This window comes from Vigna radiata, chromosome 2, assembly GCF_000741045.1.
Source record: "Vigna radiata var. radiata cultivar VC1973A chromosome 2, Vradiata_ver6, whole genome shotgun sequence".
Taxonomy (NCBI): Eukaryota; Viridiplantae; Streptophyta; class Magnoliopsida; order Fabales; family Fabaceae; genus Vigna; species Vigna radiata.
The window spans coordinates 23,646,259-23,665,511 of NC_028352.1; the positions used below are offsets into that span (position 1 = coordinate 23,646,259).

Consider the following 19,253-nt stretch of genomic DNA (forward strand, 5'->3'; position numbering starts at 1 on the left):
TTTTTGTCTTTTTATTATCATATATGAGTATACTTTTTTGTTCATTTGCCAATGCAAAATAAACATTTGTAGCTGCTTTAGATAAGTTGAGTTTGAGCAAGTCTGTTTTCTAATTTTAGTAAGTAATAGGATTACATGTTTTCCTTTCGAATGCCAATCACTTTCTGTTGTATCCTTCTTTCTCTTCTTTCTTTCACCACAAACATTCTCCTTTTACTCACGGCTAATTGTCAATGTCTTGAAATGATCGGTTTGACAGACTATTGAAGTTTAGATATATATAAAATAAGAGAAAGTGCTTAGACTTTTGATATATTAAAGCATGAATAATTCATAAACCTTTACAGGTCTTTTATAGAAGAAAACATGAAATAAAAGACATATATAGTTTGTTATATCCGATATTGTTAGCTGGAATTCTTTTATATTTCTATTATATATATAGGTTATATTGGTGACACCAGCTAGGGGTCAGAAAATTGATTTTGTGTAAAGTGTAGGAAAGTGTTCCTTTTGGGTTGTTCATTTGTATTGTTTCATACTTTAAGAGATAAAGAAGCATTTATATAAAGAACTCCAGACATTTGCTAAAATCACATATCCAAAAATGTAGCTTCCATTTATAAATAAGGAAAATGATATTTTAACACCAATTTTTGACACTATTTTGATACTGCACACGTGTTAAAATATGATTGGACGATTTCAAATTAAAAAAGTTGAAGCAAGGGTATATTTGAAAGAAAAAAACTAAAGTTTTTTTTTTAATTTGAAATCGTCCAATCACATTTTGATACATGTGCAGTGTCAAAATAATGTCAAAAAATTAATATTAAAATATCATTTTCTTATAAATAATTTAAGTAAAAGAATTTTCAACGGATCCAACTATAGTTACGGAATCATAATAATGACATGTCAACTGTACACAGTAATTGAAGCAAGGAAGATTAACTTCAAAAAGGATATATAGATTGTTAAACAGCTAACATTAGGCCTTTAAACATACCTTATATGTAAAAAACAGGTGTTAAAATCATAATAATATTATGACACACTTTTATATTCATTTGAGACATAATATAAAGGGTAATGATATATAGACAACATTTTTTGACAACATTTGAACATCAATCATACGTGTCATTGTGTGATTGGTCCAAATGACACAATGACACCACCATGAACCAATCACACAATGATACGTATGGTGATGTTCAAATGTTGTCAAAAAATGTTGTCTAAGTATCTTTATCCTAATATAAAAGTAAAATGGTCGTAAAAGTGTAAATTTTTGTATTTTTTCAATAAAGAAGAGAATAAAAAATAAATAAAAATAGTGTCAAATAAATGTAAAAAATTTAAGTGTGTCAAAAAATTAATTTTCGGTATTAAAATTATTATTGTTATTGTTTTATAGGTTAAAATCATTTAGGCGTCCCTATTTTCGTAAGGTATTCCCAATTTGGTCCCCTTCTTTTAAACATTCCCAATTGAGTCCTTATAAGTGTTAATTTGAAACAAATTAGTCACTGCCGTTAAAAATCGTTAACGATGTTAAAATTGTGTAGAGGTGAGTAGATAACGTGGTTAAAATTCTCCTTAAAGAGTTAAAATTGTGCAGAGGAGAAATTTGAACACCTCTGCACAATTTTAACACCTCAAAAGGAGAATTTTAACCACGTCATCTACCCACCTCTGCACAATTTTAACACCGTTAACGATTTTTAACGGCAGGGGCTAATTTGTTTGAAATTATTATTTTCAATATTAAAATTATTATTGTTATTTGTCAAAAAAATTATTTTTCAATATTAAAATTATTATTGTTATTGTTTTATACAACTTTCTTAATAAAGCTGCTTTTAGGGTCTATGTAACTAGCCTAAGGGTTGAGTGTTATAGAAATTAACTTTTCCTTGTAATGTACCCTTTCCCTTTTTTATAATTTTATCATATCCAAATTCAAGTTGCATCAAACTCATATCCCTTCACGATGTGTCATATATATTTTCATTGTTCATATTGTTTGAGCTTGTTGTTATTTTTAAAGAACCCATTAAATATTGTTTGATTTTGTAATTATTCAAGCTAATCTCCTCAAAATTCTTTCTATATGTCACTCTTAACTTAATAAGTATTCACTTTACAATAAACTTATTATTGACCACGTTTAAGTTGTTTTTCTATAATTTATTTATGACTTAATTAAGTATTTTTTTGACAAATCATTCTTGTCTACTTAAATATTCTTTCAATAACTTATTTTTTATATTTAGCTTATTTAAGTATTCTTTCACAAATTACTTCTAACTGAAACTGATATTTTTAAAATATTTTCTTTTTAAAACAAGTTCTTTTTAGAAAAATTTAAAAAAAATTACAGATTTTTTTTTTCTAGAATGAGTTGTTTCCTTTTTTTTTTCTTCCTCTCAAAGATTACAATGAAAAGTAGAGATGTAATAACGATTATACAACAAATATTATCACAATGAGGTGTAAGAAATATTTTTGAACATATATTTTTAATATTAAAATTGTAATTTTTTTTTTAATTTTTTTCATCTATATAAATAGGTTGTCATGAAATTTAACGTAAACCATCCTATAGTTAATTCTTCGCGAACTCCTAGCAAAATTCAATCACCCGATTTTAATTTCATCCCATTTCTTTATTTATTTTGAATTAAAACTATAACAACATGTTTCGAGATTTTATCGAATCACACTTACATTTTCTAGTTTCTTTTTTTATTATAATGATATCTCTATTAAAAATGATAACCTAATATTTATAAAACTATGAATATGATACTTTGATAATATTTTTTTATCAATATTTTAACATCATATATGTGTCATTCTATGATTGGTTCATGTTAATGTTTATGATTATTATTATTATTGATTGTAGAATAATTTTGAACAAATAATAAAATAACAAATAAATAATGTTAAAATATTGTCAAAGTATCATTATCCTAAAACTATATATACAAAGATAAAAAGAAGTTACCATATAATATTTCTAAAACAATAGAAACTTTTGTAAAAATTTAAAAAAAAAATTATGGGATAAAATACCATGGTGTCATTGGTTTAATTTTATGTGAAATTATGAACTAAATCTCTTTGAGCGTCAAATTTGGTTACACTTGAGTGGTTAGATGTGTACTGGTTATTTTTAATGGGCCTATGGATTTCTTACTGCATTTTCACAGTTTTTTTAAATGGTCCATTTTATTTCTCATAAAAGCGATTTTCGATGGATTATTTGTTCTAAAAATATTCTAAAATAACTTTTTTAAAATTTTTAGAATATGATTTTTTGAAACAATTTTTTTATAATAATTAATGTTAAATATATTTTTAATATCTAAATTTATATGTCAGAATTTATCTTTATATTAAATTTTGATATATTTTAGTGTTGAGTTTAAAAAAAAATATAGATATAAGTTAACTTTTTTTTATATATATAAAATGATGTTTTAAGGTAATATTTGAATGAAAATTTGTCAAAAAAAGGGTGTGTATATAATTTAAATGTTAGTCCAAAATATCACTTAAGTAAAAAATCTTTCACATTAAATTAAAAAATTATATTTACTCATTTTTAAACTTTATTAAATTTTGGAACTAAGACAAATTTTAATTTTGTATCCAATATTTAAAATACATTTTAGGATGATTTTCTTAAAATGAAAGTTTTAGAATAAAATTTTCAGATAATATGGAATATATTTTAAAATTAATTTTTTGAAATAAAATTTTCAGAATATGTATAGTTTCTGAAATAAGTATTCTAAAAAAAAAATTGTTGAACAAACTTTCCAAAATATAAATGGTATATTCTGAAACAAGGTTTTTGAAAAGATTTTCTTTTCCAGAACGAACTCTTTCTTTTTCTTCTCTTTTTCCCCTTCTTCCTCTCAAAGACTAGAATGAAAAAATAGAGATGAAATTAAGATTACACAGAACAGCTATGACAATAGAGATAATGGTGATAAAAGATGTATCATGTATAAAACTTCTTTAAACCTTATATTTAAGGTGATAAAAAACAATTGGTTTGTCTCAAAATCTCACTTGATTAATTCAAGAAAAGATTAGAAGTTTCAAGCAACAAATATTAAAACTAAAAGCAAAAGGCAAGTGTCTAAAACTGAGCAGGATTCTTCAAATTTACTAAGCGAATTTGACTTCACATTCAACTCCTAAAAGTCACAGAAAAACCAAATCTCTCAGAAGAAAATTCAAAATACTCCGTTATCTTTTTGCTATAACAAAATCAGAACGAAAATATAAACCTCCAATGCTATCTTTAGGATACATAAAAGTCCTTCTTCATGCAGCAGCAGCAAAGATGAACTGCTAGCTATCATCACGGGAAATTGGCAGCCACTCTGTGATGGATCCTTCTGTGTTATGGTAGCCAAACTAGAGAAATCACAGCTCCAACCCTGTTGGTTATTTACTTGATAATACATATTGAAAGCATAAGATGCATTCCCTTGGAGACTAAGATAATTACAAGAAGAGCCATAGCCAAGGGAAGTACAATCAGAAAAGGTACAAGCATAGTCAATGCTACCAGCCAAACCATCAAAGTCAGTAACATCTGGATTTAAAATACACCACCTCTTTTGCAGGTACTTTATACCTTCCACAGGGATAAGACCTTTTTCCTTGTGCTGACCTGTTAAGTCTAATTCATACTTTGGCTTCCCATCAAACTCAAAAACCCCCCAATGCCTCTCAAAGTTCCCAGGAGCAACACTTTTAATGTTCTCATCAATGAGGCTGAACAGGTACAAGTCAATTGTGCCTTTCCTTTTAGGGGTACCCTTCCCACTCAGAGCATGTTTAAGCAAACCAAAGTTGAACCTCCTTGCACTCTTGGCATTAGCATTCTTATCACCATCTGTTGGCCACCCAATTTCCCCAATCAAAACCTCCATGTCAGGATACCCTGCCTTGTCTAAAGCCCACAGAAGAGTGTCAAGATTTGCATCAAACACATTGGTGTAAAGTGCCTTACCGTCCCTGAGAGGCTTGCTTTTTCCATCAAAAAATGCAAAATCAAAAGGGAAATTTTCGTTGAAATAAAGACTAAGGAAAGGGTAGATATTAACTGTAAAAGGTGCATTGTTTGCATACAAGAATTGTATTATCTCAATGGTGAGGTCTCTCATTTCAGGCCTGAAGTCACCAGCTGATGGAACTGGATTTGAATCAGGTGAATAGTAAATATCAGCATTGAATGGAACAGTGATTTTCACCTTTGAACTCAACCCGGCTTTATTAAGTGATGTCTGTATATTCTTCAGGGCTGGCAGCGTTTTCTTCGCAAAGGTACCATTATATGCTTTAAGGAAAGGCTCATTACCCACAGCAACATACCTGCATAGTTATCATACACATACCAAGCACAAAGCAGAGTGAGGAATAGTTCAAAACGGCTGTAAACATCCAACAAAAGCTATCACACACGACCAACCAGACCATGAAACAATAACTGGAGTAGTTGATAATAAAATCAAACAAAAAGCATATCCAGTTTATACATTTTCGCTCAGTGTCCCTTAGAAGAAGCATGCTGTCAAGTTTCAAACCCTCTTTCACAAAGTTCAGAATACAAAAACTAAAACAAGACTATAGCAAGAAACACATCCTTTACAACAACTTTTTATTACTAGTTAAAATTTACCATATCCAATACCCATTAAACAAAATAATGAAATCTACAAAATTACGTTAGCTTCAATAAATTACAACAACTAATAGAACGACTCAGTCGAGTAGAGTACAGTCTCCCACACGTTTAAATAACAGTAAGGAATATAAAGAAAGTTGCATAAAAGTTTTGTTAAAAAAGTTAACAAAGTAAATGCAATGAAGTGAGTAGCATGAAAACGAAAGAGGAAAAGAATATGATGAAGAAAAAGGAAAGATTAGCATGATCTCGAAAGTACTTAACTTGATTTTGACGCCACCATTGAAGAAGTAAGAGGTGACATTTTCATAGACCCAAGAATCTGCAGCTTTAGGAGTGTTACTTATCTTTTCCAGCATGTTGTTGGGTATTGCGAGCATGACTTGGATATCGGTCCCCATAAGAGCTGCCATAATGAGTTCATCCGCATCAAAGAGCTTCAATTTGGTGAACCCATTTTCCTTTAGCATCTTCACCACCTTCTCGGGGCGAATTTGGTGCGTTGCCATGGTTCCCCAGTTCACGCCAACCCATGCAGACCCACCTGAAACCACGGTCAAGAAGACAAGACAAAATGCAACAAGATCACCACAATTTCCAACCATTTCTCTGCACTTTTTGTGGATTTAGCAAAGTGGAAGAAAATGACAGGGGAATGTGTGATTGTAGGAACCACAATTTCCATATATAACTCATTTTGTGCTGTGTTTGTTCATGCTTTTTTTAAATTCCATCTACCACCACAGTTCTTCCTTATTTTTTAGGTTGAGAAACTTAATTTATAAAATATTATGCTTCTGCTGCCATATCTTTTTTTTTTCTTAATTAAATTTTAAATACATTATATGAATTTAGATATTTTTAATACTGTTTAGATGGAACAGTTAAGTGTAATTTATAATTACCACCAAGGGCCAACAATGGAGATTGTTGTTTATAAAAGAGAAAATAATAGTACAGGTATTTCAAAATATTTGGGCCTGTAGAGAGAAATTATAAGAAAACAAAAGCCACCACACAATCTCTCTCCATAGTATAGTTAAAAAATTAAGCTTTTACTTTCTGCACCCTCACAATTTTTTGGTCACCGTCAAAATTTTGAAATGATCATTTTATCCTTTAGAAAACTGTCTTCCAAATTACATATTCTAGAAAAAGCTTTCAAGAATTTCTGAATAACATTTCCAAAACGAAATTTTCATAACAGAATATCCAAAAGAAAACTTCTGGAACAAAATTTTCAGAGCATATGAAATGTGTTTTGGAATAAATTTTTAAAAATGAAATTTTCGAAATATACTTTTTGGAACTAAATAATACTTCTTGTAATAAGTTTTTCGAAATTCCTCTACATGAAATATGTTTAGGAAAGAACTTTTCAAAAAGAGATTTTTTTTTTCTTTTTCTCTCTTCTTCCTCTGCAACATCCTCCATCTCTTCTTTATCAGCAGAAATGGTAGTATTAACAACGATGGCAATGTTGGTGGTGAAGAATGTTTAGATCTTTTTCTAGTATTGTGGAAGTGCACGAAACAATGGCCATACAAGTATTGATGTTGAACAATACGGCTAGCATAATAGATTTAGGCCACTCCTACTATTTTATCAATCTATAAAATAATACATTAGAATTTCTTAAGCATACAAATCTTGATTTTAACAAGTAAACACATTTTTTGAAATATAAAAACAAACTTCCCATTTATTTTTTTAAATAGTAAATAAATATCCTATATTCAGAGAAAATTTAATTTCAATATAATAAATTGTTTTTTTATTAAAAATACAGCTTTTTAAATAGCAAAGCTAACCTTTTATTGTTTTGGATTACTCCATTCATGGAGGGTGCTAGAACACCTCTAAACCAACCTCAAAAATCATCCTCTCAAGGGCATTGCTAGAGTACATGATCACATTAAAAAATATTAACCATTCACAGAATATGTTACAGTTGTTTGTAGCATTTCTCCCACAAAATATTAATAGACTTGATAAACTACAAAGTAAATGAATTCCCAGAGACAAGCCTCAATTGGAAAGAAACTATGGGAGAGCACTACCATAAACTAACAGTTAATAATTTACAGATTGATCTTTTGAGAAAGGAAACAACACGAAGCCTCAATTTCTGCCAAAAAAAAGGCAATCAACAAAACCTCATAAATTTAACACCAAAAGAACTTTCCATCCACATTTGCCAAGAGAGAAGTTATATACAGCACACCGGCTGCTTGAAGTGTTTGACTAACATAAATTCCTGTCAATGCTCTTCTGTGTATTTGAAGATAAAATAGGCCAATAAGTGAGTTCAAAGGCTTTCAGCATATGTGCACCAAAGAGTCTTACCCCACATGACTTATCATGAATCAGAGAACTTCTCTGAAGATGGAAGTAGACCAGGAACTAATTTGTACCTCAGAAGCACAAGAAAGATTCAAGAATACTGGTTTCATGTTTTTCCAATTACCGGGGTGATGTAGAAGACACAACCGCAACTTGTATGAGGGGACGCCCTGGGAGTTTCGGTGACTCCAGACTTCCTTGAAGAAGAGATGCCCTTTCAGGATTTGAAAGCAATAGTTGCTGCATGTCCTTTGAAAGCACGTGGAAAACAGCCTGAAGGTCTATCTTTAGTTTTCGACAGGCTGCGATGGAATCAACACCACCCTTTCCAGATTGCTGCAGCTGATAAATTGAACTCAAGTTAAACATGCACATTTGCAGCATAAATAATTCTATGATTAGGAGTGAAATTCCCTGTAGCACATTATGCAACAAATATTGACATGCTACCTTGCACATAGTATACAACAAAAGGACCTCTGAAGATTAATTGTAGTTTGTTCAGAAGATGCTTTCGTGATGAAAACATGCGGAAAGTATTACACCCGGTATAAAATTTATCATTGCCTCTTTTAGGAATCAACACTATTTTAAGATAAAACAAAGAAAAGTAAACCTAAACTTATCTAATTTCACCAATTGATACAACAAAAGATACAAAAGGAGTACTCTCCTTCCCACTGGATTAATTCAGTTACAAAACTCAATTGTCCGCAAAAACTACCCCCCTTTCCCCCTAAACTTCCTATAAAAAGACGTCCTAACTTCTAGTAAACACTAAGCTGTGAAAACTACCTTACAACTGTATTCTTAGTTATTGTTCTAAAACCGCCTCCTATAATAAACCTGCAATCCTGTCTTATTGTCAACATGCTATATTTGTTTCTTGTCAATCAATACTGCCCTCCTCAGAGTTAACCTTGCCCTCAAGGTTCAAATTAGGAAATTCAATTTGAATAGTAGACAAATCTTCCCATGTGGATTCCTCAGATGTTTTTCCTGTTTTTACCTTCCATTGCACTAACACCTGTTGAACACTGTTGTAGTTCCTTACAATGCTAGAGGTAGAGAAACTTGAACTGAATGATAAAGTTCAACAAATCCTTTGTATGATTTTGATTGGGGTTAAACGACAAAGTATTAAAATATATAAGTATCAGATAATGTCCAACACAAATGTTCAAATTTTCCAAATATATGCAAGCGCTCTTTGTTGTATGCTTCGTCAAATAGACCTAAGCAATTTGCATATGCTCTTAGTCTAATAAGCTTTTGCTTGGACAAACACAAACAAATATACTTCATTAACAGACACAAATCTTGAGAATTTCATGGTACACATCAAACTTATAAAATGCTTATCTTACACTTGTACGAAATGTTCGTTTCTTCATTCTTTCAATAGGAGCTCGCAACATTTTGTTAAACTTGAAGTTGAGAGAAAATGAAAAGTCTTATATTTTGATCAAGGAAATCTGATACACTTTACTACTGTATTTATAGAAGACAGTAGTTCTGAAAGATAAAAAGGCATGAAGCACCTAACAAAAGTGTTAATAATAAAATAAAGACATTATACTTCAACACTCCCCCTCAAGCTGGAGCATATAGATCATATGCACCAAGCTTGGAACATATAAATTGAATTCCAGGCCCCCTTAGAGATTTGGTCAGAATGTCTGCGGGTTGTTCATTAGAGTCGATAAACTCAGTAACAAGATCCTTTGACAATAACTTCTCTCTGATAAAATGACTATCAATCTCTATGTGTTTTGTTCTTTCATGAAACACTAGATTGGAAACAATGTGAAGGGCGGCTTGATTGTCACAGTACAACTTCATCTGCTCATTTTCACAAAACTTCAACTCTTTAAGGAGTTGTCTAATCCACACAAGTTCACATGTAGTTAGAGTCATAGATCGATACTCAGCTTCAGCACTAGATCGAGCAACAACACTTTGTTTCTTACTTTTCCAAAATACAAGGTTCCCTCCAAGTAAAACACAATATCCTGAGGTAGATCTTCTGTCAATTGGACAACTAGCCCAATCTGCATCACAATATCCCTCAACACGAGTGCTTCCCTTGTCCTCATACAACAATCCCTGTCCTCGGTTCCCTTTTACATATCTGAGAATGCGAATCACTGCATTCTAATGATCAACATGTAGATTTTGCATAAATTGACTCACAATTCCCACCGGATAAGATAGATCAGGTCTTGTTATGGTAAGATACATGAGTTTTCCAACAAGCCTTCTATATCTCTCTAGGTCTGAGGAAAGTTCACCTTGGTCTTTCATTAACTTTTGATTTGAATCCATAGGACTATCAATGGGCTTGCAATTTGTCAGGCCTGTTTCCTCCAAAATGTCAAGGGCATATTTTAGCCAAGGAAATATTTTAGCCAACCTAGATCTTTGGTTTGAAAGTGGTTGAACAAATGATTCTTTAATTGAGCAATTCCAGTAATGTCATTTCCTGTAATGACAATATCATCAACATAGACCATAAGATAAACACATTTATCAGGAGAAAAGTGACTATAAAATACTGAATGATCCGCCTCACATCGTTTCAATCCAAAATTCTGCACAACCTGACTAAATTTACCAAACCAAGCTCAAGGTGATTGCTTCAAACCATAGAGTGAAGATGTAATTTACAAACTAACCCAGACTCCCCCTGAGCAACAAACCCAGGAGGTTGCTCCATGTATATCTCTTCTTCTAGATCACCATGAAGAAAGGCACTTTTAATGTCCAACTGGTAAAGGGGCCAATGACAAATGGAAGCCATAGCAAGCAAAATACGAACAGTACTAGTTTTAGCCACAGGAGATAAGGTATCACACTAGTCGAGGCCATAGACTTGAGTATATTCCTTAGCTACCAGACGAGCTTTGAGACGATCGATTGCACCAGTGGGACCAACCTTAATAGCATAGACCCATCTACAACCAACAGGCTTCTTACCAAGAGGAAGAGGAACAAGGTCCCAACAATACTTTGCTTTAGCAAGGAGTGGTTTAGTTCCAAACAATACTCGATTTTAGCCAGGAGCGGCTATTGTCCAAACAATACTCAATACTAGTCAGGAGTAGTTCTGTTTTAAACAGTACTTGGTCCTAGCTTGGAGTGGATGTGTTCCAAACAACACTCAATCTTAGCCAAGAGTGAGCCAAACAATACTTGATCATTAGCTAGGAGTAGTTGAGTTTCAAATAATACCTTGTTTAGATACAAGTGGATGAAGTCCAAAGAATATTCAGCTGTATCTTGCAATGGCAGTCTACCATAATAGAACTTGATCGTGTTGATAAAAAACTAGATGAATCTAGGTTATCAGATGAACTAGTATAAAAATACCTTACATAAATCTCTCTCAACTCTTATGTTTCTATATTGCATGTTATTTTTATATTGCATGTTATAAATATATGCAACTGACCTAAGGAGAGCCTTTGCGAAAAATTAGTTGTGAAAAAAGCTTTTGGCAATACATTTGTCAAACTTGAAGACGTTCTTCATCAAACATAATTTCTTAAAGAAGTCTACTTGATAGATCATCCATCAAGTATGAACTTCTATTTGCGTTCACCAAACAAAGCTTTGCAAAAACTTTTTCAAAATTCTCAAAAAACAATTCAACCCTCTCTTTTTGTGCTTTGACCTATTTTCCTCACAGGTAAACCTTCAAAGTCTACAAATACTACTTTGTGTTCTTTTAGGATTTGAATTTTTCATTGTCAATTGCAACAACCAAATCTGCATACACTTCCCCTTCATGCTTCTCTGAATTATCCACGGCTTGTGCTTCTACTATCAAAAGCCTGACAACTTTTATTTCTATTAACTTCAATAATATTCAGGACAAAATAATATGCTTACATAAATTGAGATCTCCTTTCATTGTAAACCTTTGATCATGGTGAGAAAAAGTCATTGCAAGAGTCTTCCAATTAAACTTGCTCTCCTCTAAAGCGGCTAACCAAGTCATGCCCAAAATAACATCTACTCCTCCTAATTCAAACAGAACAAACTCCTCCAAAAAATAGTAATCACCCATTTTCACATTCAAGTCCCTTACATTGACAATGAGTTTGTTTTTTGTACCCATCTCCCAATCTCATCTTACAAGAATTTGTTGGACCAACCTTTAACCCCAAATTGTGTACCAAATCTGATGAAATGAAGTTGTGACTAGCACCACTGTCAATTACAATTGACACCTTTTAACCATGTATTTCACTGTTTGTGGATGAGTCATACCCCCAACTAAGCAAGTCCATAACTCCAACCAGTGACAGTGTATCTCTTGATGTTCATCCTCGTTTCTTTCAACAAAATATTTTGCCACTAATTGCACTATCTTCCTTGCCTCAATAATAAGTTCATCCTCAACCAAAAGAACCACCCTAAAACCTTTTTTTGAACACTAGCTAGACCAAAAGCTCCAACACACCGATACCAGAAATTCACATACGTTCTCTTGACATCTTCAAGATATTAAAGATTCATGGTTTCTCTAATTCCTAGTGTTGTATGTCCTGTACCAGGTTTCACCACTATTAACCCAGAGAAAGATTTCCACTCCCTTGCAATGTTCTTACACTCCCATTGGACGAGTGCTCACTAGGTTTGCTTTATTGACTGTGTTTGAGATACAATTCCTTTTTTATCTTGATAATGGAAACTTGAATTGGATTCTTGAAATGAAGGACCATTGTTATGTTGTCCTTCATAGCCTCCTCCACATCATAGGCTATGTCCATAGCTCCAATTAGGTTCATCGGGTCATGCAGTCAAACCTAATTTTGTATAGTGTCGTAGACCTGTGAAGAAATACCCCACCAACCCATATTTCAATATTTAATTTGCTTGTGGCTCATTGGGATGAAATCTTCCACACTCCTAGTTTGTTTGCCAATCTTTGAGATGCTGTATTTCTCCCACCCTAGCGTGTTAATGCAAGATCTTCCCAAGAAGGGTTCTTGGATTTTTGTTGCCACTGAACCAATGCCCAACATTTCCTTTATGCTAATAAGGGCTAGGCATAATTTCTCTGATTCTTTGACATTTTGAAATTCGAAATTTTTTTCTGTCCTCACTATCCAACCTTGTGGGTCATTCCCTTCAAATGAGGGCAACTCCACCCTTTTAACCTAAGGGCATAGAGGTTCTTCCTCATCCTCATTATATCAATTCCTGTCGATGTGCCCCCCTCTTCCTTTTTCACGTCACCATTGACTGAATTTTCTCTTCCGTATGAAAATTCATTCTTTTCTAAATTTCCAGAAGCAGTTCCTTAATTTCTCTCATGTTTGGTACTCTTTCTTCTACCAAAGTCATGTTTGTTCTCAAGTCTACAATCTCCTACCTCTATTTGTTGGCCCATTTTTTCAAAGCACTCACTATACTTTCTATTATGCCACTCAGACCCAACAGGTTGGACCAAAATTGTTAGGAATCAACTATTTTAAGACTAAAACCAAGAAAAGCAAATATGAACTTCTCTAATTTCACCAATCATACAACAAAACACACAAAGGAGCACTCTCCTTCACACTGGATTAATCCAGTTACAAAACTCAATTGTCTACAAAAACTGCCCCCCTTCACCCTAAACTTCCTATAAAAAGGGGTCCTAACTACTAGCAGACATTAAGCCGTAAAAACTGCCTTACAACTGTATGCTTAATTATTGTTTTTATACCTCCTCTTATAATAAACCTGAAATCCTGTCTTATCATCAACAGAATGTTTTTGCTTCTGTCTAGGAGCCTCCTAAAAAGCATGCAATCATATCAACATGTGGAATATTTTCTAGTGAAACTATTCTTAGTCAAGTATTCAACTCTCCAAGCTACAGCATACTTATCATTCTCAAACCAGCAAACTATATAAATTTGCTAAGGGTACTAAACTTTTGCTTTTAACCTAGCTCATTATTAACCAGCTCTTTGTCTTTCCACTTCAATAAGTTCATGCCCATCATCTTAGAGCTTGAATACCTTTATAATAGTTTAATTAGAGATGTATGCATCATATGCAGATTACTAATCATAACTGCTAAGGCTCTCTTAAGCTTGAGCACAAATTTTTAGTTCAAATCAAACCTGGTTACGTGGTAGATTCAACTGAACAAGCTTGAGCATATCAGCATTCATCTGAGGTTGCTCTTTATGTTCCTACCTCTAGTCATGCCAAATTGACAGTAATACTAGCCAAATTTGATTCTTAAATTTAAGGGGAACCAAACCTAAAAAGCTAAATGTTAAGGGAAAAAACAAACACTTAAAGACTCCAGTAATCGTCTTATTGTACTCATGTGGGAAAGTAGTCCAACTTGTCTGGTGCATTTTTCCGAGGGAACACATTATCATCAGATCTGATAAATGACCATGTTAAGCTCCAAACAGACAAATAGGATGGGGCAAATCATCTACTTATTACAATGGTTGCATAGATACCATAGTGTTACGATTTCTCACAGCAGAAGAAACAATCAAGGGAAAATATGTAATGTCAACAGGGAAATTCAAGAGTATTTTCTTTTAACTTGCCTAAGTATCAATAACCAAAGTTCTAGATAATATTTAGCTATTATAAGCTCCATCAAATGATTTTTCTCATAATAAGCGAAATTGTGTATCTCTTTTTGATTTCTACACATTTCACTAAATATGATCGTTTGAATTTTCATATCATTGCTTTATGATGCTCAGAACTAATGAAAACCTTACATAATTCCATCGTGGTCAATTGGATGAGAGGAAAGAAGACAGAGAAGAAAACACATGAATAATAACGCATTTTCTTCTGTTTGTTAGAAGAGAAAACATTCACTTGTAGAAACAAAAGTTCAAAATTTATATTGCATTTTCTCAACAACTCAAATTTCAAACTATCCTCACTTTTACTTCCTCTAAACCAAACAAAGAGGAAATTAATGGTAAGTTTTGTTAACAAAATCTAGGTAGAAAGGAGAAGATTTCAATTTCAAGAAATGAGGGACATTAAAAACCCTAGTCTATGTAAAAGATTGCTCTTGGAAAATTCATATTTCATATAATGTCTAATGGTTACAAAATATATATATATATATATATATATATATATATATATATATATATATATATATATATATATATATATATATATATATATATATATATTACAGAAATCAACCCAAACAGATCCTTGGAATACTAAGAAACCTGCATATTCACACAAGCAAATACCAATAAAAATTTAAATTCTCTGCTCTTAGTGGTACATCAATATTTGATGACATCATGAAATCTAAATAAAAACAAAAAGGGGAGAGCAGCAGAGATAACATAGCTATCATGTCCTTCTATCCGAATTTGAATATCAGTTTTACCCTATTAGTTACAGTAGAGGCAGGGAAGTGAAGTGAGACGCATTAAGGCAGAAGTGCTGTGGAGTGGAATGTGTGAGTGTGCTTTAAGGAGAGAGAAATAAACAACAGAAAATAAGAGGTAGCAAGGCAAGCAAAGAGAGATAAGGATTATATACTGGTGGGGTAACCGAATAAGGAGAGGGGTAGTTGGTATTAATATTGGCTAGGCTGAGTGAAAAAGCTGGTTCTTCCTAAGGCAAGGGGTTCTCTAGATGTTTTTCTTATTTTCGTGGATAGCATTTTGTACCAATAAGGGGTTCTCTAGTTCTTTTTATTATTTCTTCAGTTGCAATATTGTAACAGAGATTTACACATCTGATACACTTCTAATTCAGTAGCTAGCATGGACATTACTCGAGTTTATTTTAACATTCCTCCCCAGTAAAATAATATTCATTACTCAGCATATACGATGATAGGAAACTGCAAATAATGAAATTGAAAACGATAACAAATCAAACATACACGGAAATAGCAAGTTTTATTCTTGTTGGACAAAGTAAAGGTATGGTCAATCAACAGTATACATTTATTTGAGGTTCCAAAGAAAGAACATTACCTGTATTTCTCTGAGGAGAAGTCTCTCTATAACATTGAATGAATCCACAATTTCCAATTCAGACAGTCTAGAAATAAGCTGTTGGATATCAGATTTCATTCTGGCTTGCCTCCATAATCTACCTTGCTCCTGTTCAGCAATAGCACGCCTCCTCTTAAACCATGGCATAAAGTTAGGTCCATGTAGGAATCGCCTGATGAGAGTATTCAAGCAAATCATGAGAAGATTATAAAATTTAATAAGAACTGCAAATTCAGTGTAAGGTCATAAATTCATAATGTACAATACTATATATTACGGAGAGGTTTGAAGCAAACGTTGGTACATGATTGATAAATAGTGCAAACATGAACATTACCTGTACAAGTCAAGCCAATTAGATCTCATTCGCTTCAATATAAACTTCCCTGGACCTCTTGCTGATAAACTTGCCAGAAATTCATCAGCATTGAATGGAGGTAGAGAAGGAGGGTCTATATAAGGAGAAGATCCTTCTGATGGTATTGATGTCCTAAAATATGGGCTAAAAGGAGCCAAAAAATTAGTAGTGAGCTCCAAGAAGTGTCTCCGTAGTATCTCATTGTTCACAACAGACATTGACTCCTCAACTCTAGGTGACAGCCCAGCATCTATAAGCCTATTCAGGATAGAAGTATCTGGCTTCGTTGTGGCAGAATAGGTACTCCAAATGGCCTCCTTATGTTCTGTCATGAGACAAAGAGGACCATCTCTGCGCAGTCTAACTGCACTCAATAAATTCGAAGGAGAGAACTTATTTAAGGAAAGTTGTTGAATCCCCAGACCTTCTGGTCTGCCAGAAATTCTCCCAGTGGACCTACTCATAAGAGTAAGCCTGTTTGAATTAGGAGGAGGACTTCCAACTGAGACAATGTGCGGGATGTTACGCAGAGCTTTGAGGAAGAAAAGGTTTGTCACCCCTAAAATCATTGGTGGGAAAGCTTCACCTTCTTGGATTGAGTTTAAGCGTGCAAAGACCGGATCATGAATGGTAAAGTAAGGCCGGAAATCAACACTGCAAAGTAATGGAGCAACCAAACTCACAAGACTAGCTACGGCCTCACAACACTGGGGAGGTGTGGGAGCAATGATGAGAATAGGTTCACCAATGAGTAACAACTCCCACAACAGCCAAAGCTGCAATAAAATCCCTCGGAACGAACCAAAAAGATCTGAATCATGAAAAAGACCTTGTGGGAGAGGCTGGTTATTAGGAACAAAGGGTGTCATAGAAGAAGCACCCTCTTCAAAAAAAACTTCACCTTCCAAAGGCAAACTGTGAGCAGGTGGCAAATTCACTTTAAGTGTTGCATTTCCGATAGGAAGATCCATCACCTTACCAGGAACAGGAGCAGGCCATTTAGAAACATAAGCAGCAATATGCTCCAAAGCTTTCTTGCCAACGTCAAAAAACAAAGGGCCCACAATTTGCAACAAAGGTCTAAACACACTTGAATAAGGATTATAAGACAAAATGACAACAGACTTCTGCTCCCCGCCTCGCTTTAATCGCTCATCCTGTCTCTGCCTATTGAACACGTAACCATACAAGAATTTGGAAGCATTGCTACTATCAGCAACACTCTTTCCATCTAATGACTTGGTAAGAATCCTGCGAATTCGGAAAAAGAAGATACAATCGTGAATGCTAGATCGGTTCTGGTGCTGTGAAACGGAATCAGGAAAGGAACTATAAGCAATTTCAAGCTCCTCATCGTGTGAAAGACAACCCTGTGGATAACACTCTTCCACAAGCTGGCCTTGTTCAAGATCAAACCTTATAACACAAAAGGCAACAACCCATCGTTGCAATGATTCTGAATCAACACTCGGGCTCACTTCTGTTCTCACTGAAAACGAAGGAGACCTACTCATATCTTCCAAAATATAACACAAAAATTGTACACACCAACCTCAGTTTCCCGCTACAAAACCAGCATTATCACATTCATTGGTCAACGGGGCTTAATTTCTAAGAGAAACCCAAATGAAAAGGTGGAAATCTGAGAATTGGGTTTTATTCTCTAACGCCAAAAGCGCAAGAATTATGATGCTACACCAAAAACAACCTTGCTTAACTACTTGTTCGTGTTACTCTGGGTAGCAGATTAGGAACCGAAAAGGGCCTGCACAAGATCCAGGATTTAGGAAACGAAACAAAAATGAAATTAATTGATTGATTGGTGAAGATCTGGAAAATGGGTACCTGAAAATGTAAAGGGGTGGCTCAAATCCAAATTGAGAAATTGTATGACAGGTAAAGGGAAGGGTATTGCAAATGGATGAAGAAGGGTAATATCACACTTTGGGAATTTTAGAGAAATAGAATTAGTGCGATATTTTGGGAATTTAAGAGAAATAAAATTAGTTAGATTTGCAATCTGATTCAAACTTCCAATTCCAAATCCAACCTGCCTTTTGTTGGAAAAACTAGTAGCTAAAATTTTGAAAACACTTTTTCTTTACGAGACAATTTAAAATCTAATCATATACTATGTTTTTACATTCATTTATCATAAATATAAAAATAATATAATCATAAAAATATAAAATTTCATATTTAAAAATAAAATAGAAAAAATAATATCAAAATGAATGTGAAAAAATTAAACGTGTCAATTTTTTTTTTTTTTTACAAATATGTATTTTACTAGATATTGACCATAATCATTATATTTAAAATCCTAAAATAAGAATTAACATTTCCAACATTAAAACTTCTATAATTCCCCGTATTGTGTTGAAGTTGTCTAACTACAATCAAGGTGTGTCACTTTCTCCTTTTATTCAGCAATGTGATTATAATTATTTTTCGATCTTTTTACAATGATAGCATATATGTTCTACATGCATTTATAGCGTTATTATTTATTAATTTTACTTTCTATTTGTCTTATTTATATTTCTCATTTTCTATCACTAAATAAATTTAATTCACTAGTAATAATTGCATTTTAGATTTTTTAGTTCATGTGATATTTACTATTTTCACCGTAATTTTTTTTATAGATACAATTTTTTTCCACTGATTTTAGTTGTATTGGATTCTATATTTTGAAGACTTCAAAATGGACAAATGGATCATTAGTTTTGAACTCTTATGATATTTTATACTATTTTTTAGAAGCTATGATAGATTAGCTGAAAATGGACCTTGCATGATTTACACGTTTTAATTAAACTTGTAGAAT

The 19,253-nt window shown here is 33.0% G+C and overlaps 2 protein-coding genes across 3 annotated transcripts; both read right to left on the minus strand.

Moving 5' to 3' along the window:
* Nucleotides 1-4,102: 4,102 nt before the first annotated feature.
* On the minus strand, nt 4,103-6,425 carry LOC106755938 (glucan endo-1,3-beta-glucosidase 8). Of its 2 annotated transcripts, XM_022776028.1 has the most exons (3): nt 5,981-6,425; nt 5,161-5,403; nt 4,103-5,058 (listed from the first exon to the last, which is right to left on the minus strand). In XM_022776028.1, exons 1-3 carry the CDS (start codon nt 6,319-6,321, stop codon nt 4,281-4,283), a joined length of 1,362 nt encoding a protein of 453 aa, XP_022631749.1. In that variant the 5' UTR covers nt 6,322-6,425; the 3' UTR covers nt 4,103-4,280. The 2 variants fall into 2 exon arrangements, with proteins under 2 accessions (XP_022631749.1, XP_014493658.1); XM_014638172.2 differs by having other exon boundaries at nt 4,104-5,403.
* Nucleotides 6,426-7,610: 1,185 nt separating this feature from the next.
* On the minus strand, nt 7,611-18,494 carry LOC106756273 (protein DENND6A-like). The gene is made up of 4 exons (XM_014638637.2): nt 18,269-18,494; nt 16,403-18,188; nt 16,045-16,237; nt 7,611-8,401 (listed from the first exon to the last, which is right to left on the minus strand). Exons 2-4 carry the CDS (start codon nt 17,935-17,937, stop codon nt 8,180-8,182), a joined length of 1,950 nt encoding a protein of 649 aa, XP_014494123.1. The 5' UTR covers nt 17,938-18,188; nt 18,269-18,494; the 3' UTR covers nt 7,611-8,179.
* Between the last annotated feature and the right edge of the window lie 759 nt (nt 18,495-19,253).

Bases quoted from the DNA above. Each gene is read 5' to 3' on its own strand.
- LOC106756273 (XM_014638637.2), bottom strand. From the start codon at position 17,937: ATGAGTAGGTCTCCTTCGTTTTCAGTGAGAACAGAAGTGAGCCCGAGT. The intron at 16,238-16,402 runs GTAATGTTCATG...TACTCTCATCAG, and splicing joins AATTGGCTTGACTTGTACAG to GCGATTCCTACATGGACCTA. The intron at 8,402-16,044 runs GTAATGTTCTTT...TCAATTTATCAG, and splicing joins TTCTCCTCAGAGAAATACAG to CTGCAGCAATCTGGAAAGGG.
- LOC106755938 (XM_014638172.2), bottom strand. From the start codon at position 6,321: ATGGTTGGAAATTGTGGTGATCTTGTTGCATTTTGTCTTGTCTTCTTG. The intron at 5,404-5,980 runs GTTAAGTACTTT...ATAACTATGCAG, and splicing joins AATGGTGGCGTCAAAATCAA to GTATGTTGCTGTGGGTAATG.